At 41.0% G+C, this 24,713-nt stretch overlaps 1 protein-coding gene and 1 long non-coding RNA gene across 10 annotated transcripts in view; both read left to right on the top strand.

Moving 5' to 3' along the window:
• PRR5 (proline rich 5) overlaps nucleotides 1-24,713 on the top strand; it is a 132,858-nt gene that overhangs the window by 90,175 nt on the left and 17,970 nt on the right. For 6 of the 9 annotated variants that reach the window (XM_068190554.1, XM_068190553.1, XM_068190558.1 and 3 more), the window contains 5 exons: nucleotides 1,512-1,592; nucleotides 7,157-7,205; nucleotides 7,863-7,920; nucleotides 13,028-13,119; nucleotides 14,939-15,079. In XM_068190554.1, the coding sequence (XP_068046655.1) occupies nucleotides 1,512-1,592; nucleotides 7,157-7,205; nucleotides 7,863-7,920; nucleotides 13,028-13,119; nucleotides 14,939-15,079 (421 nt within the window). The remainder of the gene's footprint in view (nucleotides 1-1,511; nucleotides 1,593-7,156; nucleotides 7,206-7,862; nucleotides 7,921-13,027; nucleotides 13,120-14,938; nucleotides 15,080-24,713) is intronic. The other 3 variants (XM_068190555.1, XM_068190556.1, XM_068190557.1) reach the window with 3 other exon arrangements.
• Nucleotides 19,060-24,320, top strand: LOC137474166 (uncharacterized). Its single transcript, XR_010999209.1, has 3 exons — nucleotides 19,060-19,429; nucleotides 22,541-22,605; nucleotides 24,147-24,320. It is a non-coding gene; the product is annotated as an uncharacterized lncRNA (long non-coding RNA).

Genomic DNA, 24,713 nt, shown 5'->3' with positions numbered 1-24,713 from the left:
ATACTCAAGTCACTTTACTCTATACCAGAGACATTTATCTGCTGATTTTCAAGTAATCATAAATTGAGTGTGTCTGTATGAGCCAGCCAAAATAATCTTGGGTTAGATTGTGAATGTATGTCTGTGCTTGTGGTTGGAGAGGAGAAAGAGGGACTGCTGTGGCAGCAGTTGTGTGTAAGGCCTCGGAAACGTCTTCAAAGGAACAAAAGAGAGAAGAGGATAATGGTTCTCGTTTCTGTCTGCATCTGTATTTCTCCACAGCCAGTCCCTTCACCTGCTGCTTTTAGTTTCCTTTTTCCTTAGATGAAGGTGGCTGAGCTTTTCTGATAGTGCATCTCTTTGCTATTGTGTGCCTGCATTTTGAATCTCTCAGTGAACAGTGTGGAGTTCACCTTCCAACCAGTCCTCTGTTCCCAGCCAACATTGAAAGGAGCTGTCTTATCATGGGCCTGGGAAAGTTTAATGTGGACACTGGCATTCCCAAGGCAATCTCTGCTGCTGCCTGGCATAGTTCCTGCAATGACATCCCCTTGCAGTGGGAGCAGCCCTGTGCAGCTGGATCTGGCCCTTGGTCAGGCCAGAGCTGACCAAGTCTTCAGCACCTTAACGGAGCCTACAAGAAAGGAGGAGGGAGACATTTTACAAGGACATGTGGTGACAGGAAAAGGGGGAATGTCTTCAAACTGACAGAGAGTAGGTTTAGATTGGATATTAGGAAGGAATTCCTCCCTGTGAGGGTGGTGAGGCCCTGGCATGGGGTCCCCAGAGAAGCTGTGGCTGCCCCATCCCTGGAAGCATTCAAAGCCAAGTTGGATGGGACTTGGAGCAGTCTGCTCTAATGGAAGGTGTCCCTACCCATGGCAGGGGGTGGGACAGGATGATCTTTAGGTCCTTTCCAACCCAGGACATCCTGTGATTCTATGATAAGCTCTTCTTCCACCAGCAGGAATCCCCTGGAGACCTTATACCAGATACCAACCGCCTTTAGCTCTTCTTCACAAGGCACAGCAACCCCACACCCTCATACGTACAGGATGGGCAGATCTGGTCCTTGTCCTGCTTTCCAGAGTTCTAAAGATGATTGCTGCCGCCTTGCACAGACTCCAGTGCAATGGAAGCTGTTAATTGTCTCTGTACTGAGCCATAGAGATAAAAACTATACTTTCAAATGCTTCAAATATACTTAATATGTGAGTGTGTTAAAAGCTATAGTTGACATACTTGAAGTACTTAAAAATACTGGCCTAAGTTTTTGAAATTACTGATTTCAGATGTGCAGCTGTTGAAGTCACTGAGCTGGAACAAATCAAAAGGACCTGATTTTCAAAGATGTTATCTATTTTCTAGGCAGTCATTTCCTTTTAGGCATCTGGGATGGGTAGAGTACCAGAAGTCACCTATGACTTTTAAAAGGTCCTGAAGTGTCTAGACAGAAATGCTAGGATAAGTGTGGAGGTGATACCCTTCTCAAATCTTGCTGGGCACTAATGACTCTTCATGTCCTCTTTCAGTATCCACAATGGAGTGATAGCAGTATTCCAGCGTAAGGGTCTCCCAGACCATGAGCTTTACAACCTCAATGAAGGAGTCAGGTAAGAGACTCGGCCGCAGGGTGTTCTCAGCCAGGTGCTCAGTTCTGTTTGCCAGCCCTCACACTTCTCAGCTTCTGCAGAGCGTTACAGTTTTTCTCCCAGTGGCAGTTTTGACCAGCGCAGTCCGTTTTGCCTCAGTAATCTCTGCTGCTGCTGCGTGTGAGCACCTCACTGTGGGCGACAGCTGATCCCTCTTTCTGCAGGAGGAATTCAGCCCTGAGCAGTAGGGCTTATTTCAGAGTCCCTCTTGATGTGCTGGTTTAAAACTAAGGAAGGGAAAACCTGGACCTCTCTAGTGATGCAGTCCTATTGCACGGCAGTGATAATGCCATTTCCAGAGGTGCCACTCTCAGGTGCTTCCCTTGCATCCATGGAGGAGGTAAAGCTTGCAAGCACTCAGTGAGACATGGCAAGGAAGGATGTCCTACCTGGTGGTCCCTTAGATCTACTGCTCCTTCCCCACAGCATGAACATATGTGAAGTGACAAAGCTGTCCCGTTGAACACTATGGCCTGGGTAACACTGTTAATGTTTCCAATTTTTCCCCATATTCTGATGATACTACCTGCAGCAGACTAACTGTAGGCCAGTGAGGTGTATGATGGGAACTTTTCTCCCTTTAAAAAAAAAGTGAAAATCCTACCATTTGAGTTTTTTACGTTACAGTTGAAAAGAAAACTTACCAAGATATAAGCTGATAACTGGATTTACAGCACTTCACATTTTACTACTTTTTAAGCACTTCTTATTACTTACCAAACCCTCTCACTGGCAAGAGCAAGGTAGCGGATTTCCTTATAGAAATTTGTCCAGTGTGGAAAAGAATCTGCACTTACAAAAGACAGACACCTTATTACATTCCTTAGCTGTCTTCAGATATGATCTTTGGTTATTCCCTTTCCCTTACTGCTTATTGCTACTCTGTCTGGGCACTGGAGTCAGACTCTCCAGTATATTCCCCAGAATATGTAGATATTCGGGGTTTATCTGTCCCTGTTTGATTCCCAGTCTGGGATAGTTGGCCCATTCTGGTTCCTTTAATTGTGAAAATATTCAGAAAAGTCCAGGCAGATGATAGTGGGCCTGTGTTTGCTCTTCTTGAAGTTAAAATAAACTTACTCTTCAGTTATTTCTTACATTGCAGGTGAGAAAATGGCATACAAAGAATAGCTTTTCTAGGATGTCTGTCAGTTAGCATGATCCATCAATCATGTTGAGTTACTTACTGGAATAATGGTTAATCAGTGTGATTATTATAAGTGCCTTTAGGATTATTCAGCTTCATCTGAATGACAAAAAAAGGTGCTTCTGGACTGAGATTTCTTGGCCCAATGCATTTCCCTTAATATATTCATCTGCTGATGAGGGACAGAAGAGAAGAAATTTACTGCTGATGTGACAGACAAATATAATCTGGTATAAACCAACAAATAGAAATGTGCCCAAATTTTGCTTTAATTTACTTGGCTATAAACCCTGCACCATGATGATGCTTGGTAACATAGTTGAGTTGAATTCATTGCAGCATCTCATGTGGCTGAGCATGCAAGCTGACTAGAAATACACTGATTTTTTTTTTTTCCCATTTTATGGAGGGCTTTGCAGCCACTTGATAGGCCCATTTCTTTTTGTTTGGGTAGGGATAATGCTGCTTTGTTGGTATCTCGGCTGATAGCTCACTTCAGGGAGAATGCCTGGTACCTCATACCTGAGCTGATGATGAAACTGCTGATTTGACACATGCCAAAAATACCTGTCTTACTGCTTTTGTTATTTACTTCAAAATAACTTTTATTGAGTTAGTGTAATTATTGAGTATAAAAATACCTGCTACATAAACATGACTCAGAAGGGGAACAAGTGTATACTTGCCTTATGATTGTTTTAGATGCATTTTCCCATGAGTACAAAATGAGATGCAAGTCCGTTATTTCCACTGGGCAGAATTCAAGTGTGGAAGCATTCAAGTAAATGGTTAGAATAAGTTAGTTACTTTTTTGAATAGTTACAGGGCATTAAAAGAAGTTATTTAACTTTACCACTTTAATTGGAGCAGATTCTGGAATATTTTTCATAATAAACCCCTGAATATCCAAGTTGACTCACAGATCAAGTGTAAATATTTGAACAATATTTGCACACCATCGTTTTGACTCAGGAATGTCATGTATATTCAACTACCATATGTCACATATATGCAAAAAAATATGTAAATTTTCTCCTGAACACACATGTCGAGGTTTTGAACCCTGATTATTTAAGGAAACATCAGTGGGTACAAATCTGTACAGTACCATTTACTTTCCTTTTAAGTTTGGCTCATAAGAGCTGCCACTTGTTTGCACCAATGCCTTTTGACACCATTCTTGCATTCCTGTGGCATTAGAAAGTGGCCTTAAATACAGAATCACACACACAGCCCTCAGAATCCCTATTGCAATAAAACCAGTGTGGGAGTTGAGTTTCTCTCACACTGCTGGAACTCCTGAATTGCTCTGCTAAAGTTGATGAAGCACAGTAAAGTCCCAGCAACTGGGAGTGTCACCAATATGTGACCTGTGCATTCCTTCTTCTGGGCCCTTACTGGGTGATTTATTAGGAGATTAAGTCAAAAGTCTAGTAATAAAAATCTCCATGCACATATGGACTGTTTAGTTTTCCCTTGGTCCATGTCTGCAGTATTAATAATCAAATAGTGTTTTCTCCTTTTTCATTTCATGTACCATATGTCATTTCAAAGTGTTTATTTTGACCACTTTTAAAACAAAGAAGAAAAAGAAGCAAAGGGAAACACAGTGGAAGCTGGATGTCCTGTATTAAAGCTAATGCATATTTATAGCTGCCTCTTTTCTGAGTTTCAGGATACTGATGTGATGCAAACAAAGCACATTTTTAGTGGCATTTCCTCTTTGGCAGCCAGACTTCAAACCCAGTCAAATCACTTGTTTGCTTCATTTAACTTTATTTAACATCTATTATGCAGTGTTACACTTTCCATTCTGAGTAATGTTGCAAGAGTTAATTTTAAAATGAACCAATGAAGCAGCATCAGGGAAAAGAAAAACTCAGGAGCTATTTTAGCACATTTTAAGGGAATTTATGTTTTCATCTTAATTTATTAGGTTGTTTAACAGGCAATGAAGACCTGATATCAGTGACAGAGAAGCTTTATGAGTGCAAAATGCCTGCTTTAAAAATCAGATGTACTTGAAATAAGATCTGCTCTCTGGTCAGGGATCTCTTTTAGGTTTAGTCAGATTTTTACCTGGATTCCACCATGATGTCCACATGTCTAGATAAGGTTGGTCAGTAATTGAAATTATCTAGGATCTGACAGCCTAACTGGTTTTTGTTAAAGAAAATTAAGCAAGGATGAAAAAGAAATTACAAGCAATGTCTTGGATCCAGTTTTGCTGTGGATCTCTTTTAAATTAATATATACAAAGAATATCAAACACCAGTGTTCTGATCTGGCCCGAGGGCCTCAGTAGAACTTTCACTAGAAATTAATTAAGTAGCTTGAAGTATCTGTATTATTAGGGATTCAAAAAGCAAGATGCATGAATTGTGCTGTCAGTTCTTCTGCCCTGTAAACAGAGACGTTAGTGGAGGCTTGGTGTGGTGCAGTCCAGTGCATATAACTAACTACCTACAAGCTGGTTGTTTGATTTCAGTTGACAAAATGGAATTGTGGTGGGATCTTGTTTTCTCAGAGAGCTGACTATTGGATAAGTAGAACATACATTTTTATTTCCTGACCTAAATACCAGAATTCATCAGTAGAACCTAAAATACTAAAAGAGAAGGTAGTTGCACATCACCTCTTCAAGACTGTGCGGAATCCATCTGGAGCTGCTAGTGTGAGGAGAGGGTAGAAAATTAAGCAAGATCTGTCAGCATAAAGCACCAGTATTTTCTTGAAACAGTGGCGCAAAGAGATACATGAGAATAAATTGTCACTTTCATAGGAAAACTAAAATCTGCAACTTTCTTGTTAATGCAACCTAAAAATGGTCTGTCTATCCATGTTCAAAGTATGATGAACCTGTGGTGTCATCACTTGTAATCTAGAAAAAAGTCACCTCACTGGAAGTAAATCTCCACTTGGAGTGAACACACTACAATTTGGCTGTCACAACCTTGTTCTCCTTGGCTTCTCTTAAGGCACTGGAACTTGAGCAGCCTTAGAGTGAGGGGAGTTTTAACCCCTGCCAAGGGCTTGTCAGTGTTACTGTTGAGGGCAGAATCTCAGGGCGCTGCCAGAGCTGTCCTCTCCCACATACTGCAGCCACATGCCGAGGGGGCTGCTGATCTAACAGCTCTTCTTGACAGCAGGAGACCTGTGGATAATGCCTCAGCTGGCTTTCAGAATTTTTCTCCATAAATAGTTTGTCCAAATTAATCAAGTTTCTAGCTGAAAAGGACATAGATGCTTACGAGCATCTGAAAATGCCCTTCCTTCTGTTTATTTTTTGTTTATTTCTGCCTAGACCTTCCAGAGCTGTGAGGTCAGTGTGACGTGTGCTTAAGGATAAATAAACCTAGATACCATATTTCAGCCTCCTCAAGACAGACATCTTCTCTTCCCTGAACTTGGAGGAGATCTCAAGAGGCTGTGCTGAAGCATGTGTCGGAAAAACAACAGAATCAAGTCCTGTAGACTTTCCTGGAATATTGGGATATGCTGGATTTGGTTTGGTGTCTCATTATTTGATAGTTAAATAATTTGATTTATCAGTTGTCAGTTAAAGATATAACAGAAAGGGAGAGATGACATGCCATTGAATATGTAATTCACATAATTACCCTAATTGAAGTGAGTGTTTAGATTTTAAGTCAGACTTGACATCACTTCTTCATGGGACCTGACATGGTCACGCAGACAGGTTTTCAAGAGATTTAGATGTGTTCAGAAAACCCAGCTGGGGCTGCATTTCTGTGAGGTCCGAGCTGTTGTTTATGCATCTAAATAGTGACCTGAATGAAGAGAAGAGCTACCTAGCATCCAGCATGTGAGATTTAAATAACACACCTTTTTAGCCATGTGGCGAATTTTACCTGGATACAAACAGGCTTATGGACCAAATTGAATTCAGTTTCTGAATTTGAGAGTTCGTGGGAGTTTTATTTTGCTTGGGAGTTTTCATGAGAGTTGCTCTCTGAGGTTGCTTTGTAGGTTTTTGTGTAGAGGGATCATGAAAGGCAGAGCTAAACTGTTAAATTCCTCCCTGCCTTTTCATTGAAACCATATGAAACTTCAGCTGTCCAGTCTCCTGAGTGGATGTAGGATGGAAAGCATCCTCTTTTCATGGAATCTTGTTTTCCTTTCAAATGTGCAATTGAAGCATCTAAAATGACAGCAAATATTTTTCAACACGCAAAAATGCTGGTTTGAGTCTTGACATTGTTGACCCTGTTCGCTGTCTTTGTAGTTAGTCATTAATGACAGTCTCTGTGCTCATACTAAAGTAGTTAGCTATTAGTGACTTCCCCTCATTCATGCAGTGCACAGCTAATGTGATTTGCTGATTACACAGATTCTTTTCTTGTTTTTTTTAATACAGGCAGTTACTGAAAACTGAACTGGGATCATTTTTCACTGAGTATCTGCAGGTAGGCCTTTGTTTTCTTTATTTAAATCCAATTCTGTTTTATGCTACTGAGAAAAATAATTTTGCCCACTCCAAATGATGACCTGGAGACCCTTGAAACCATTCAGAGATGTCCATTGACTTCTCTGTGGTTTTGAAATGAAAGGATTAATGAGATTGGGATTTTATATACATACATATAGTTAGATAGGGAAAGCCCAACCTGTCACGGTGTTTCTGTAGGTCACTGCTGGCTGTCTTGAGGTTTCAGACATTGGTTTTTAGCTTAAAATTGAAGTCCTTGAGTAAACTAGTGAAGTTAATTGCAGTAGAGTTACTAGGAAAAACTTTTGGGAGTTAAGTATCACTGTCTGTTGAAGCAATATTTTTTCTGCTTCTCTAAGTGCGTGTTTTGTAGGTCAGTCATTTGAAGTTCAAGAAGCACTTTGTACTGCACAAAATACATCCTTTGTCCTAAAAACAGCAGGTGATTATAGCATCATTTCACAAGTGTCCCGAGTGAGTTAAGTAAGATGGACACCACAAGAGTTCTTTGATGATTAATTTTTAAAATAAAAGACCCCTTCACTGTCTAAAGTTAAGAATGAACAAAATGTGAAATATCATGGCTGTAGAGAAGTACAGAATTGAGTAAATGTAGTCTATATTTTATTTACAGAATCAGCTGCTCACAAAAGGCATGGTGATCCTAAGGGACAAGATCCGGTTTTATGAAGGTAACTTGGATTTTAGCACGGTAACTTGGATTTTAGTATGTCACAGGTGTTTTAGCAAATGCACTCTGGAGGCACTGGAATGCTTTCTGCTATCTTCCTGGGACTATGGATTATGTCTCAATCCATTCCCACGGTCTATTGTTGGGTCCTGCCTTGGTGCTCTCATTAACCTTCATACAGGGGAGGTGATTGCCTAGAGCAGCATTGAGGGAGTCAGGGAAGGATTGCCTCCAGCAAGGACACTTCCTTCTCCTTCAGTTACATCCTGCTCAGGAAAAGTGAAAGTAGACTGAGATATGTAATAAACAGAAAACTAAGCACAAATATCCCAGTTAGTTTAAGTATCTAAGTCCAAAATAATGCTGTAGCCTTGTTTTAAGAGTTATTCTGGAGTCACGCTGACATAAATGAGGTCAGGCACTGTCTGTCTTATTTTAAATGCAAGGCTTCATTCAGCTGTCTACACCTTCTGGAGGTGCCACCTCTGGAAGTAACATCAAGGATAAACTTCCACCCAGTGTGTCACTTTATAGTCACCAGTATTTTGGTCTTATGCTATTATGTGGCATTTAGATGTGTTGTTAAATATGCTGTCTTGTCCTAGATTTGGCATGCAAGTTGTGCCAGGGGAGGTCTAGATTGCATGTTAGAAAAAAATTTCTTCACCAAAGGAGTTGTTCAGGTCTTGGAATGGCTGCCCAGCGCAGTGGTGGAGTCACTAACCCTGGAGGTATTTAAAAGTCATGTACGTGTGGCACCTGGGGACATGGCTTAGAGGTGGCCTTGGCAGTGCTGGGTTCATGCTGGATGTGATGATCTTGGAGGTCTTTTCCAACCTAAATCTGTGATTCAGTACTTCAGATGGTGAAATGGTTTCATAACAGCTTCAAGAATTATTGCCCGTGTAAACATTCTAAAGATCTTTGGGTAGTGAAGGCAGTTTCAAAGAAATGCATCTTTCCTTTTATAATGTCACTTAGTCTAAATATACTGCTTAAGCAGGAGCTTGGAGATAGCTGTTTTTCAGCTATCTATAAATCCTGGATGTGACCTTTCATTACTGACAGTACAGTTGATCAGATTAAGGTGGTGTTATAGAATCAAGCTTTTCTGATGAAAAGACAGTAGCCCTGAACATCGCAAAAAGAGAACCAATATCACATTAAAAACCTCGAAGCCCACAAAAAAAGTACCAAAAGTCCTTAATCTGAACACCAAATTCCACAGTTATATAAAATAACAGCTTGGAGAGCACAAGGGGAGCTGTAGGGATTGCAAGGTCTTTATAGCTGCTTTGTAAATCACAAAAGAAGTTGTTTTATAAGTAAATCAGCAAATGAGATACAGACCTACCTACATCCAATCCTTTTACCCCCCCTAGTATTACCAGCTTCAAAATCAAAAATACTATAGCTGGTGTTCGAGATCAAAGCTTAGATGAAAACCTAAAATGTGAGGCCACTAAAGGGCTTTCAAATATAGGACCATGTTTAGGAAATACCAAATTTCAGCAAGCTGCTGATTTTAAACTCTTTGGTTTTTGATTTAGTGTATCATTTTGTGGTTACCCCTTAAGATATGGTCAGAAATTCTGGTAAGGTGAGAATTAAGCTGGTCATGTTTTTTCCAAGTCCATGATCGAAAATGTTATCTCTCTAAAACTGGCAAGTCACAGGAGGGTAGCAGTAATTCAGGCATCTGTTTCAGAGGCAGAGCTGTTTCTGACACACAGCTTTCCTGGGGAGCTGCTGGTGGACTTGAGTTTCCAAGGCTGGCATTTGTGTTTATTGGCAGCAAATGCAGCCCTGCCCCAGAGTCCATCCTGTAGTCAGTGTCCCTGTGGCTCTCAAAACACCCAAGACAGAGCTGGAAGCATGGAAGTCTTGGAGCTCCCATTCTGAGCAGGGCTTGCTTCCTGGGTCTGCAGAAGCAGCAGTCCTGCCCTCAAATCTCAGGTTGTCCCCATCCCATGGTTTGAGTTTCCGTCTCTGCTTGGTGTTGAAGTTTTAATAAGAGGAAAAAAAAAAACCACACGTTGGAGGGGTTTTGTCCTGCAGAATGTTTTGGAAATCACAGAATCACAGCATAGTTTGGGTTGGAAGGGACCTTAAAGATCATCCTGATCCACCTACTTGACATGGGCAGGCACACTTTCCACTAGACCAGGTTGCTCCAAGGCCTGTCCAACCTGGCCTTGGACACTTCCAAGGGTGGGGCAGCCACAGCTTCTCTGGGGCAGGGCCTCACTACCCTCAAAGGGAAGAAATTCTTCCTAATATCTATTTATTCTTATCTTTCTTTCATGAGTTTTAATTAACCTTTAGAAGCCCTGTTAAAAGTACCAAATGCATTTTTATGCCGTACAAAATTGACTATATTGTGCTTCATAAAAATGAGCATTTAGAGTAACCCAGTTTCCTGGAATCCAGCAAATGCTTACACTAAGTGTAGAGATCTTTGCCTGACAGTAAGAAAAGGATCTATCCTTGATAGCATATGTAAGTCACATTCCTTCATGTGAAAGATGCTTATCATCAAGAAATCATAGGAATTCTTCCACAGCTCTTAATAAAAAGCCTTCCCACCTAAGTCATTCAACTTGCAGCCTTTCTGAGTTGCTGTACAGAAATTCATTACCTCTCAAAACAAGCTGCCCTCAAGATGGAATAAGTGCATGATGGTAAAGGCATGTTTACCTCAACAGAGTAATTAACTTCATCCTATTCTAGCAGCAAGATTTGAAAAGGACCAGATTTATAAGGGCTTTTAACTTCACCTTGTGGGAACTAGAACTAAATTTAAATCAAACTAAATTTAACTCTCTAAAACTCTGCCTTCAAGGTGTAGTGGTTGGGCTTCTCCTTCATGATCCAGTTTATATCTTGGGAGCACTTTGGTATTTCAGACAGTAATACTGGATGTTAAAATGCAAGGTTGTTTTCGTGATTTAACCCCAGCCAGCAGCTCCTCCCCATGGAGCCATTCACTCGCTTCTCCTCGTGGAATGGTGCAGAGTTGGAAGGGTAAAAGTGAAAAAACTGGTGTGTTGAAATAGTGACAAGTTAATAGATAAAGCAAAAATTATGCACACAAGCAAAGCAAAATAGCATTCATTCCCCACTTTTCATGGGCAGGCAGGTGTTCAGCCATTCCAGGAAAGTCAGGCTCCATGATTCACCGTGGTGACTTGAGAAGACAAACACAGTCACTCCAAATGTCCCACCTTCCTCTGTCTCCCCCCAGCTCTGTACGCTGACCATGGCACCATATAGTCTGGGATGTCCCTGTGGCCTGTTGGGAAAAGCTATCCCAGCAATGTCGTCTCCCAATTCCTTGTGTCCCCCCAGCCCCTCACTGGTGGGGTGGGAGAGGGGCTGAAAATGCCTTGGCTCTGTGCACACCCTGCTCAGCAATAACTAAAACATCCATGTGTTGTCAGCACTGTTCCAGCCCCTACCAGCTACTGGGAAGAAACTTATCCCAGCCAAATCCAGCACATGTTTATTATTACTATTACTACTGCTGCTATCATTGTTATTATTACTACTACTACTACTGTTACAGCTGCTAGAAATTTTTGGAATTCGTTCCCTGCTGTATTTCATTAGAACTAATGAAAAACAGATTTTTTTAGAAATGTTTTAAAAATGGAAACAGAGAACACCCTTTTCAGTCTTGTGCATGAGTGTGCAGGACAGAAAGAACTCCTGCCTGGTGGTGCTGAAAATAAGACCCTGGTGTGTTCCACAAGCCAGCAGCTGCAGTATAGCATGATGATCCACATCTATCACTGAAAGCACTTAAAGCACATGGAAATAATTCAGGAGTTGCAGATTCACCAGAGCTGATGCTATTCATCATGTCCTTAAAAAGGCAGGGGGATCAAGTATCCAATAGTAAAGATTGGCAGTTGGTTAACTCTGAGTGCAGTTAGCAGTGTCAATGCTTTCATGCATAATTTATTTGTGATATGTGTGTAGTTCTGGACAAAATACTCCCTAGCTGAGGCTTGGGGTAATGCTCTAATAAAAAAATTAAGAATAGCTTCACATTCTGACACCAGTAGCAATACTGGTTGATTGCTACTGAATTTGCTTCCTGGTAAGTCATATTGTCTTATCTGAATAAGTCAGAATCTCTGATGTGTTTTCCTTTACAACACTTGCTGGTGGAGGTGCAGTGGCATTGTTCTCCTCTCACAGTTGGGTTGGGGTCACAGGAATGGTAAAGAGCTTGTCCAAGGTCATATGGGCCATTTTGGAGAGCAAGTATCTGAAGCCAGAGCCCATCTATTGAACCAGATTTCCTCTGTGGATCTGGGCTCCTGCATTTGCCTCTGTGTTGTATAAAATGTTCTGTGAGGAGCTCAGTATCCAGCTTGGTTGTACAGCCTGGCCCGAGCTTCTCCAGATTCTGCTGGGGAGGATTCCAGGTGGCTGCAGCTTGGGAAGGAATGCACATGGAGGTGGCCTTATTGTGAGGACCATGGGGAACTCACCCCGTAGCAAATTCTAACTGCATTATTTGAAAGTTAGCGAAAAAAATTACAGCCCTAACATGATTTTTGTTTTCCACGGACTTGGGTGAGTTTTTCTGTGTAAGTGGAAAAGGGAACAGTGGAAAAGCTTCAAGGGATCAGTTTGAGAGGATGCTTTACAGAGCATCTCCACAGAGCGTGGTTTGCTCTCCTGCCCTGCAGCTTGAAAGGCAGGAGGGAGCACAGTTGGGTAGGTTCCTCTGCAGGAATACTTCCACTTTTAACCCTCTGTGTCCTCCCCCTCTCCTCCACAGTCCTGTCCAGCAAGTATAACTGCAAGAGGAAGATGTAACCTGGGCCATTACTCTTCATTCTTCACAGGGTTTTCCTGAGTAACCTCAGACTCTCTGAGTTTATTTAAGAGCATTAGATGAGTCACCTGGAAAGACACAAATATGGAAGGATCTGATACACAACTATGGAAAACTAATTCCATACTACTAATAGCAGCTGCTTCGTGATTCATCTTAGCATATAGTAGCAGATTCACATTGTTTCCTGCATGTTTTACTTTTTGCAGCTAGCTAATTTACAACCAGAACTCTTCACTAGTTTGTTTTGTTTTTGCAGGGCAGAAGCTACTGGATACCTTAGCTGAAACCTGGGATTTTTTCTTCAGTGATGTCCTGCCCATGCTGCAGGCTATTTTCTATCCTGTGCAGGTAAAAAAAAAATTATTATCATAGAATCTTGAAAAACTAGAAGAAGCAACTTTACAGGTTCATCAGCAGATTGATGCAATCTTTAAGTCTCTCTCCTTGGGGCCAGCCCAGTGTAGCTGTTCTGTTTAGTCATGTCATGCAAATAAGTTACTTATGCAAATGGTTTGAAGTGCTCAGGTGGAAAAGATGAAGGGGAACTTCGAAAACAAAAGTGGAGTGCAGGGAGGCCGGTTAGTCCATCTGCCAATCACACTAAAAGTCAAAAAAGGTTATGAATGATAAACTGAAGTGTTGCACAGTGAAATAAATGGAGTTGTGTTGATTTAAATGTATGCATTTCCTTCTCTGCAATGTGAATCTTGTCTTTGAAGTATCTCTGCTTTTGAAAAGGAATTGTATTTCTGAGATCAAATTCTGTGCTATTGTAAGTGGACAGCAAAAGTCAATGGAGTTTGATGAGCACAGATTTTGACTCCAGTAATTTTAAATACACAATAGGTACTTGATCTTCTAGTGTAGTGATAGCCAGAGAGTATTGTTTATCACTGAAGTCTCAAGGAAATCTGTACCAGACAGGTGCAAGTGATCTTTACAGTTGGTCATAGATGCCTACAGCAGAACACACCAAGATTTTAGTGGGAACTGAGTGCCTGAATATATCTGGGGAAAATTCAGAAACCTTCTCCCTTTTTTTCAAGTGGACTTTATGCCTAAAGTGACTGCCCAAATGATAATGATATTACCATTGGCATCTTCAGACAGTTACAGGTATGAAGTCTGAATTTAGACTCTGTTGTGTTTCTGAGGCCTTTGAAAATATTTTAGTAACACAAGTCTTATCCCCTATCAGATGGAAATAATTACTTGAATTTCCAAAAGAACCTTGAGGGTTTAAGAATCCTAAGTCCCATGTAAATTCAAATAGATCTCATTGCTCGTGTTCTGAGATTTCTTCCAAAAGCTCAATTGATGCTTATGTGGTCTTGTAAATTCTATTCATTAGCAACTGAAGCAGATTTGTGGCCTTCTTTACTTCAGTTTAAATAATTTAGGAAGTGAAAAGGAATGGGTTGGGTCAGGCTTATTTATTCCAGACCTAAGTCAACACCAGTTGAATACCAAACCTCCCATATGTACAGCCAAGTATACCCAAGGGAAAACCCCTAATGCCAGAAAGAGGAAAAGTTTCACAGCTCTGCATGAGGCAGGCGCCGTTATTCTCTGCAGACAGAGCTGGAGTTGTATTCTTCAGCTGGGAGTCCTCCTCAGTGAGAAGGTATTGCTGAGCCGAAGACAGATGGCTTTGAAAATGAAGTATGAAACTTCAGCTCTGCTCCTGCTTTATAGTGCAGTCTCTCACACTGTACAGAGAGGAGGATCCACAGGTGGGCTGAGTCAGGATTCCTGCCAAATTTGGAGACAGTAAACAGGGAGTACTCAAAATCTTACAAATTATGGAAATTCAACCAATTTGCAGCCCTGCCTTTTTTTTTTTTTTAACTCATGATACATTTAATTTGTGATGAACTGTTAAAATACAAAATATTCATATCTCATCCAGCTCTCATCCCACCCCAACCCTTCATCCTCTCCCCATGCAGTCAGACACAGTCACCTTCTGTAGAGTTCATTACTGCCAAATCAAATTTACTGTGCAGACTTGGGGGCTGCTCTCTGTCCTTTGTTGTTTCCTTCGTGTTTCATTTAGGTTTACCATTCTTGTAATCCCTCAGGTGTGGAGGAAGGAATTTGAACAGAGAACTTTGAAACTCATTTTCACACTGCTTATAATCTCTCTTGTTTTCTTTGTGTTTCCAAGGGTAAGGAGCCCTCAGTTCGGCAATTGGCTCTTCTGCATTTTAGGAATATTATTACCCTCAATATCAAATTGGAAGATGCATTATCCCGTTCCAGAGCCAGAGTTCCACCCTCTATTATTCAGATGCTGTTAATACTTCAGGTAAATTGGTTACTTTTCTCAGCCTGTCTTTCTGTACTGCATTGCTGAAGTATTCTTAAACAGTCTCTGATTTTGCTCATTCATTGAAAATGTCTTACCCAGAATGCCAGAGCTTCTGTGCTCCTGTGGTCATAATATCTAAATCCTAATATTCTAGTATCCAAATATCTGAATGTCTAGTGTCTAAAAATCTTATTAACCTAATATCTGAATTATCCAATAGCATAATAATAATAATAATAATAATAATAATATACTTTATATTAATATGTCATCTAGTATAGAACAGCTAATAATAGAATATAATAATAAATAATGTGACATATAATGGTATAATAAAATAATATAATAATTGTAGTGTAATAATTAAACTATCTAATATCTTAAAGTAGGGACTATAGAGATACCATAAGATCCAGAGAGTGTGAGAGCACAGACTTGTTTTGCAACTAGGCCTTGAAACATGAAGTTTTGCAAGCTGACAGGTGTGTGGTGATGACATGATTTCCATTAGTTGCTGTATGTTGCTGCATTACCAGTTCAGGATATGAAGCTTCACATCTGGAAGTTGCATCAAAGTGAATATACAATTAATACAACAATGGTTGAATCATGGTCATATTTGGTCACTGGAACCAAATTCTATCAAAATTGGTGATATAGAAACAGTAGGACCAGATACTGGTATTTGAATTCAGTGTTAGATTTTTTCTCTGTGTGTGTGTGTGTGTGTAGTAGTAGAAGAAACAAAATGAGAAAATCCAGGCAAAAGGCTATTTTAAGATATTTTTATTTGCTTAATTAAATAAAAGCTTGAGGTATGATGTGGAGAAAAGGAATGAGGCAGAAGGGAAAGAGACAACCAGGGGTGGATTTTTAAAGGGTGAGGGAATTTATATTTTCATGGCTTCTGATTTTTTTATAAATGTTTCTTTGCTCTTCACTGCAGTATGAATTAACTCTGTATCTGAAATTGTTTTGAAGAGCAGGAGAATCTAATGAGGCCAATTTTGAAAATGGAGGAAAGGAGTAAGATTCTGTCTGCTGGGTCAAGAAATGGGATTTCACCTCTCAGTGAAATCAGTGATATCTCAGCTATCTCAGTGTCCATTTGTTGGGGTGTTTAATGGTGTGTTTAGCCTGATTGTCTCAGAAAAAAGTGCTTATCATACAGGAATGTCTACTTGGTCTTGTCTCCCTTCTCATAGCCCCCACCTTCCAGAAGCTTCTTGAAACTGCTGGCTGATTGTGACACAGTGACAGCAGTATGGGAGTCTCATGGAAACTGGTGTCTGGAGAGGAGAGGAGCCTCAGGGAAAAGCTGGAGCGTGGACTTAAATGTGTAATGAAGCATCAAGGAATTGACAGTGATTGAGCCATGAACCCAGCTGTGTTAGCAGACACCAGAGACTCCACACGAGACAATACCATTGCAAAAACCTTCTTCACAGGGATGTTTTTAGGCCTCAGCCCTTCTGAGGTGTTAGGTAAACTGCCCATTCTAAATCAGGCTTCAGCAGCATTGTTGCTAACAGGTCTGCAAGCTTTTTGTGATTACTTTCGGGAGTCTGTGTTGGCTGTGAGCAGGATCTGGCTTTGAATGGATTCAGTGGTGAGCTGGCAACTGAGTACCATCCTGATTTTTTCTTTGCAAATCTGCTTTCTTCAGTAACCTGAAGTCTTAACACCGTGAATGCCTGTTTAGGGCAAAGGGTCAAATCCATTCTTGTTGCAATGCTGTTAATGGTAATCAATAACCAAGTGAGAGGGAATTTTCCCTTGGGTGTTGATTTCTGCATACTTTGTCTACAGTTGTGTGGTGGGGATGGTGAAAATCTTTTCTTGGCAATAGCTCTGCTAATCTTGTGGTTTAAAACCTAATGGAAATTGTGGGAAAAGGTCAGAAGAAAATCTGGGAATTAGCTATTTGCATTCTTAGCGGTGTTAGTCAGTAGCTGGAATTCAGAGCAAAGACTTTTTTCTGAATTCAAATGTCATGTTAAACAAAAGCAAATTTTATAAATTAGTGACATAATGAAATTTTCTCTATTTAGTTGAACTCCATTTGTTAATAGGACTGGAAGAGAGCAATTCAGCTGTCCAATGAGCACATGGTGGTCTTGCGGGCTTTGATTTCCTGGACTGAGAGATGGTGTCTTGATGGGGATGTTGTCTAATCCTGATTTGTGACCACTGTGAATACCTCTTCCATAAGAAACTTGGTGACTGGAGCACACTCCCATGGATAGAAGATGTTGCCAGTAATGGCATCTGGACCAAGTGTTGAACTTAGTGCTGAGATTTCCGGTTTCTGTCCTTGACAGCCTCATGCAGCTGTGTGATGTGATTAAGGAATAGCTCATGTTCTTTAAGACAGCAGTTGTAATGTCAGAGGTTGAAATGCACAACTCTGTTAGACTGGCTTAAAGTGGCAAAGCTTTGGGAACTAAGGCAAGGTGCATCTGGTATTATGTTTTAGCTTCTCAGGATATTGGGGAAAAGCTCTGTTACTTTGTCAGGAGAAGACACTTTCCTTATTGGACAGAAAGGGAAATTTTTTTAAGAGGAAATGGAACTGCTCCATTTAAAAGAGCAAAGATCAGTTCTCAGGTTAATTATTAGACTTGGGTTCTTCAGTTCAATAGAGCTACTTCTCATCAGTGCTGTAACCTGCTGGAATTACAAACCAGCAATCTTTCAGGAAAGAGAGAACTCTGGGAGGAATGATATTCTTGTTCTGGCAGTCGGTGGTTGTTTTATCACAGCTTGAAACTCACTCAAACTGTGAGTTGCCAGCATAGCCTGACTCAGTTACAAAGCACAAACTGAAATGTTAATCCTTTGTGGCTGCTCAGAGGCAGCACAAGTTGAAGCGCCTCCAGGATGCTCCTGTTTAAGTTGCAGGGAGTTCAAGAGCAGAGTTACGGATGAAGGAAGGAAAATAACTAAAACTGCTTTTCTTTACTGAATGATGCACAGGAGCTCAAGTCTGCGTTAAATGAGGGTACTAGAGGGAGAGGGGCAAGCAGAGGAAGAGTTTAGAAAAGAACTTCCTGAACCAAAAAAGCAAAACTACCACTATCCGACTTGCTTCCCAAAGTATGTGTCAGAGATCACCCTGGCTGCTGAAACTGGAGCATCTTATCTCCAGGTATCTCTCCCGAGGTCTGAGAAAGCTGAAAGAGAAGAATTAAAGAGTGTTCATCTGCATCTTTCAGTTAAGGTCAGGATTATTTGAATTCACAGAATCTCTCAGGGGGACCTGACATATTTGAAAAACCAAGAAGAGCACAACACAGTATCTCTTGTGCTGAGGGAGGAAGCCTCACAAAACATAACACAGTATCTCTCATGCTGGGGAATGAGGCCTCACTAAATACAAGCTCTGAAGAAAAAAATAAAACCTGTGGTTTCCTCTTTGGCTCTCTGTGCCTCATTTGAACTCCCTAGCTCATTGTCTCTCTCTGTTGAGGAAGACAAAATAAGCTGCCCAGTGTGACCTTTTTGTTATTTCTGCAAAGTTCCTTCCATTTTAAAGGAGTGGAACAGTACATTGCAAGATCTGAAAGTGAAATGCAGAGAGTACTGTTTTTCCATCTCAGCTGCCACACATCAAACTAAGAACAGCATAGTGGTTAAAAACAAAATACCCTTTGCTATCAGAAAGTTGCAGCTGTAGAGATGCTGTAACACTGTGATGCTAGTTGTAGTCAATTCTTTATGGCCACAGGTTTTCACAAGTGGTGGTTGCTTTTAGGAGGTTTTCTTACTAAGTCTCTTAGACCTGAAGAGTAGGTTGAACAAAGTGGTGTGGGTGTGAGGTTTCCACATCTTTTAATTTCTCTTTTCCTTTGTCTGAGTTCCTGGTTTAGAAGACACATAAAGAGGAAACCAATGAATAAATGTATTGTAGACCTTATTTAAATATAAATCACTGTATCAAAAACCTATACTTATCTGGGTTGTGCATAAATTGGGATGTTTTCTTCCTTCCTGGTGAAAGGGTGGTTTGTTTGTGTTATTTGCATCAGCCCCATGAAAAGTCAGGTAAGAAATCTTGCAGCCAGGATACAAATGGAAGAGCCCTCTGTTGCTTTGTGTTCACACATGCAAACCTGGGAATCTGGCCCTCAAAATTCACACTTCAGAGTATTTTGTAGATACGTTTACTTCTGTGCAATATTCTCTTTTTTTCTAGTTTATTTATTGTCTCTATCAGCAAGTGCAGTTTCCAGAAGTTAAATTGACACAGGTTTGTTATCCTGGAATGAATTTGTATTGCTGGGATTTTTAACAAGGCATAGCATCTGATGATGAGTACTTGTCATATTTGATTTTGAGTTTCTTCATGTTGTTGTGTCTCTAGGGGCAGAGGTGGGGGAGCACTGGTGGTTACTCCTGACCATTCCTGACTGGCAGGGGCTTGTTCAGTAGTAACTGCAACATAGCCTGTGCTTCTGCACCACAGACCTCAACAGTTGTGCACTCACGTGGACCCTCTTTGTAACTAAGGACAGTGGTAGTCAATTGCCACCTAAAAAGAGATTTTATTTTCAGATCGAGTACTCTCCAAAACTAGCTCTCAACATATTTGACAACACCATGTGTTGCCAGTTTTGTAAACTTAAGCACTGGAAAAACAGGAAAGCAACATAATAAAATTATGCAGTTTTCCTTTGATCTATGTGAACCTGTCTCATGCACACCATGTCATAGTAATTTAAATGTGCATCTTGTCCCTCATCTTTAGCAGAAGGATGGTTTTTCGGAACACAACCATAACTTTGTCCATACCAATTAAACACAGTTATTTTTGAAGGCAGTTTGCACTGTGCAGATTCCCTTTGGGTACTACAGTCATGGTGCATTTTAAGAGTACCTCATATTAGGTAAGTCAGTTCTGTGAAGGATACTGGTTACTTAACCAAAGGTATGTCTTCAGGTAGAGTTGGTTAAACTACAATAAATGTCTCCTGGAATTTGCCTCTAGTGATGAAACCAGTTTATTAAAACCAGTACAAGTACATTGTTAGGCAAATCCTTAATCCTTATCAAAATAGAGTGAAATTGGTAGAATCATTCTTAACTTGAATTAGCATGTCGTTGCAGACCCAATAACTTTGTTGAGTAAGAGAAGGAGAAGATTTTAACTAATTGCATCCATCTATACAGATGTCTTTTGTGGACCCATTTGGGCTAGTAGATTAATCTGGCATAAAAGATAGCATAGAGATTTTAACTGTTGAAAAACTCAGAGCAGGAAGTGTTCCCACAGTGCAAGAATCCTTTGAGTCAGGGTGCTTTAATACTGTAATTCATGAGTTGTCTGCAGGAGGCATAGAAGAAAGTTAAACTAAGCTACCTTTAAGGAAGATTAATTAAACCCCATTGGAAGTCTGTATGGACACTCATTGTGAGAATTAAAGGAGTAGGAAGGGAGGCAATTAATGATGCTTCAATTCTCCATCAGAGGCCTAAGCATAATTTATCTTAACAGATTTCTGTTCCCAATTCAGTTAGTGTATTTTCATTTCCCTGAATGACCCAAGGTAGACAAAGGCACAAGGGAATGAATAGTGGCTTTTGAATTGCCCAGGGCACTACAGGTGGGGGTCCTCAGGAGGTGGCATGCACTTTTTGACTGTTATCACAGACCACAGAGCTTTGAGCCATCCCAGGTACCACCAGCACCCTGAGCAGTGTTTACCAGCACCTGGCACTGGCAAACACTGCTGGCACAAAAGATTTTCCCTCCATGACCGAGCTGTGTCCATTCAGGTAGCAGGGACAGCCAAGCCTGTGGTCAGGGTCACTGCTGCAGCATGTCCCATTATGTCCAGGTAGGATTCACCAGGCACTATTCACAAGAAGAATGTCAAAAGGGATTTCTAACAGAAAAGCTGCATGGGGTCATTTCCTAGTGTTGCAAACATGATCTTTCCTGTGGTTTTTGTAGCCAGGTCACCATCGGTTCCCAGCACTGAACCAGGGCAGGGTGTGCTGTAGCTTGGCTCGTCCCTGAACGGGTGCCACCATGCCTCTACCTTCTTACTGCCCAAAGCTTTCTGTCCAGGCACTAGGTGAGTAGAGAAGCTTCCTGCTAGGAGACTGACAGGCAGCCCATGTGCTCATTCTTCTGCTTCATGGGCCTTTCCTGGCAGAGAAAGGGCTGCACAGTGCTCCCTGCGTTTTGAACACTGGTACTTGCTGATAGCGCAGCTTCCTCTCCCATCATTTTGCTGGCTGCCTTGTCCTTTTACCTTCCAATATGTTGCCTTCTGACTCTCTTCATCCCTAACTGAATTTAATTTTCCCTTGGGAGTGATCCCTGGGGTTTTGGTGCTTGCCTGTTTCTCTCTGTATGCTATAGAATTTTATTGTTATGGGAAGACTTAAGTTTCCACTTAAGCTAACAAGGTGATCAAAAATATTTATATAAAATGTCTTAGCTTCGGCCTACTCTGCAGAAGGTGCACTGAGAAGAGAAAGAACTGTGAAAGGTATGGAACTGCCTTCTCTGGCATACCACAAAGCCCCCATCCCCAAGCTTCTATTTTCCTGGTCTCTGGTTGCCAGTGCCAGAATCAGCAGCCCATGCGTACACCATGGTGACACTACACTGGTGGCGCAGGGACTTCCGCGAAGGGCAGCTGCTTTGTGGTGTATTTCTTCCAGAAATAAAAAGGGCTAATTTGTTGTAATTAGCCAAAGATAGGGGAATGATGGAATGAGTCTCTTGGAGGTATCTTTTCTACCATGGTGAGTAGACACTGTTAATTGCCTTCTATGAGTAATTTCACAGTCTTACCCTTAATTTTGTTGCAGATGCAGAAGAAACAGCTATGTAACAAGGTGATATGTGACATGTACTGTGAAATTCATTAATGTGACACTACCTGATTATTACAAGCAATTAAAAGGTAAAGAGATAATCATGTTAGTAGAGCAGGGCTCAGATCATGTTATTTGATTTAAACCTTTATCTGTTGTGAATCTTCTGTTACCAGTGAGCTACATGGCAGTGGCAGGAAAACTTCTGTAGCGTGAGGTTACAGTGATGTGACAGATCATGCCAGCTATGTGGACAGTTCTGCCCAGTGCTCTCAGTTATGGCTTTGGCATGATATCAAAGTGGCTGGCCATGGCTGTGGTTTGGCTGGGAATGACCATCCGTCAAGGGGGTGGAAGCTGTGGTGGGACAAAGCAGGTACACAGAGAGGGAGCGTGCTCTTGAGAGTGGATCCAGAGGCCTCTGGTTTGAGGTCATTAGGCAGAGCCTTGTGCTTTAGTGCTTTTCTGATCCAAATGCAAAGGAAAAACCAAGGATACTTCCTCTGACAAGAGGAAGAGTCATCATTTAGCCTGGCTGAAATCTGTCAGAAAAGTGCTTTGCAAAATGCAGTTGTACTTGGAGTGGCTGTTGCATAAAACAAATGAAATTTCTTTTGAGGAAGAGCTAAGAGTTGTCAGCTGCTTTTGTTACTGGACACCAGGTATCCCTAAGCCTCCTTCATTGCTAGACAAGAGTCTTCTTGTACTGAGCACTGTATAAACACAATGAAAACATGGTCTCTGCACTACAGATTGTGCAGCCTGATACATGAGAGAGTAGATGTATCTGGATGGACAAACAGGGAATGGAAGGAAGCAAGGAGAGAAATAACATAAAAGTGATTTTATGACTGTTAAAATAATAATATATCACTGACCTCAGTGGTCAGAAGTCCCCTAGAGGCTTCCTTGTCCTCTTGTTGTAGGTTGATTGTTGGGCTCCAAGAAGAAAATACTTCCCTCATTCCTTCTGTATCACACATGAGCCTTGTTTAGTTGAAGAGAAGAAAACTTTGGAACAAGCAGTGGGATATTTCTATTGTTTCTCCTCTGAACGTGTGAGAACAGATGTCCAGGCTGTATGAAGTTAATGCAGGTGTGCTAGAGGTGGAATTGGGCAATAGTTGCCTGAAAAGCTCTAGAATATGGTTGTACAAATAGCCATGTTGATAATGTTTAAAACAGAAGCAAGGAGAAGACTTGCTCCCTGGACATGGCTATATGATATTATGTGGGTTAAATTAAAGCATTAGCCAGCACTGAGAGGGGAAAAAAAAAATTGTTTCAGTAGTAGTCATATTGCCAAGAGATAGGTCAGGGCATCTGTTGGTTTCCATTGCATGTGGCTCTCTGTGGTTGTTATAAGAATTCTGAACACTCTGAATTTTGCCAGAGTGTGGAGTTGCCGTATCCTGGGCAGGTGATGGATGAAGCAAAGTCAGCCCTTCAGAGCCACTGCTGATGGCTAATCCTAATCCACAGACTGTTTCTGTTTGGGGAGTGCACTGGCTATAATCTCAGATTTTGTATGCTAGTATTTCTTTGCTTTCTCTACACATTAGGTTGCTGAGAAAAGGTATTCGCTCTAGATCAAATGAGTTACTTTCCAAGTATTTTGAATTAGCAAAGACTTTTTAATTGAAATTAAAATGTTATGTAGGAATGTGTTGCTTTCAGCAAAGCTTTTGTAACAAGCCAGGAGGGCTGCCTCCAACCCAGGCTTCCAGGCTCCTGGACTCCTAAACTTATGTGTTCTGGGACTGATGGAAGCTCAGCCTCCTCAAGAGTAGCTGCAAAGTGTCAGGATAGACACATGATCTGCTGCTTTCTGGCTCACAGGGATGAGTACTGGTGATGAAAATGGTGTTGCTACCAGAAATAGTAAAACTTAAAAAAAAAAACAGAAGGTGCAGCTGACATGTCTGCTCCATCTATTCAAGTGTATTTCAGAAAAGAAGAAAATTCTTGGAGTAGATTCAGTCACCTTGGAAGGGTGAAGCACCTTAGAGGATGCTTATTAATAATTTAAAAGGGAAATGTCACTGAAAGGCAATGTCAGAAATCCTCACAAGTGGGTAACAGCAGTCAAGTTAATGTTTGTGGCTCTTGAAAAGCTTTACTTGGATGTCTCTTCAAAACAGTTTGGATGCACCGAGGGAGGGCTGTGCCTTCCTTTTTTCTCTTTGAGTAGCTGACTGAAAATAAATATAAGATGGATTTTCTTAAAATAAATGAGAAAACACCCAAGGCTGGGTAAAAGTCTTGAATGCTCAGACTTAAAAGTCATCAATTCCCCAGCAATGTTAGATGAGCCTTAAGTGTATAGATCAGCAACAACTTCAGGAGGGAGCCTAAAAAAAAATAAGAAGATTTATTCTCTTGGACATTAAACATTACGTCTTATTCTTTGGCAACTCATATCACTAAGGTGATCTCTGCATGGGGCTGCACATGCCTTTCCGTGCATGTGTGTATTTGCCTGTGAGTATAATGTGACAGTCCTAAAGCATTTGTGAATGCAGATAAACTAAGTCCAGCTCAAATGTATTCCATAAACAGCTCTTCAGATACACTTATCTTCATGTTGATTAATTTGTTCAGTTCTTGGAAGGTTACAGGAGCTTATAAGACTGCTCTGGCCTATGCCCAGGGGAATCACTTAGGTGGGAATGGACACCTCTAGCCCTAAACTTAAAAAAGGAAGAAATGCATACCATTCTTTTCGTTGGGTCTTATTTAATGAACTGGCTGCTCAGCTTCTGCAGAATCCTAAGCACTGTATTTAAAGCCTCAAAGTTAAGTT

This window comes from Anomalospiza imberbis, chromosome 5, assembly GCF_031753505.1.
Source record: "Anomalospiza imberbis isolate Cuckoo-Finch-1a 21T00152 chromosome 5, ASM3175350v1, whole genome shotgun sequence".
Classification (NCBI taxonomy): domain Eukaryota; kingdom Metazoa; phylum Chordata; class Aves; order Passeriformes; family Viduidae; genus Anomalospiza; species Anomalospiza imberbis.
The sequence above is the reverse complement of the archived record's forward strand: the minus strand, read 5'-3'. Positions and strand labels throughout refer to the sequence as shown.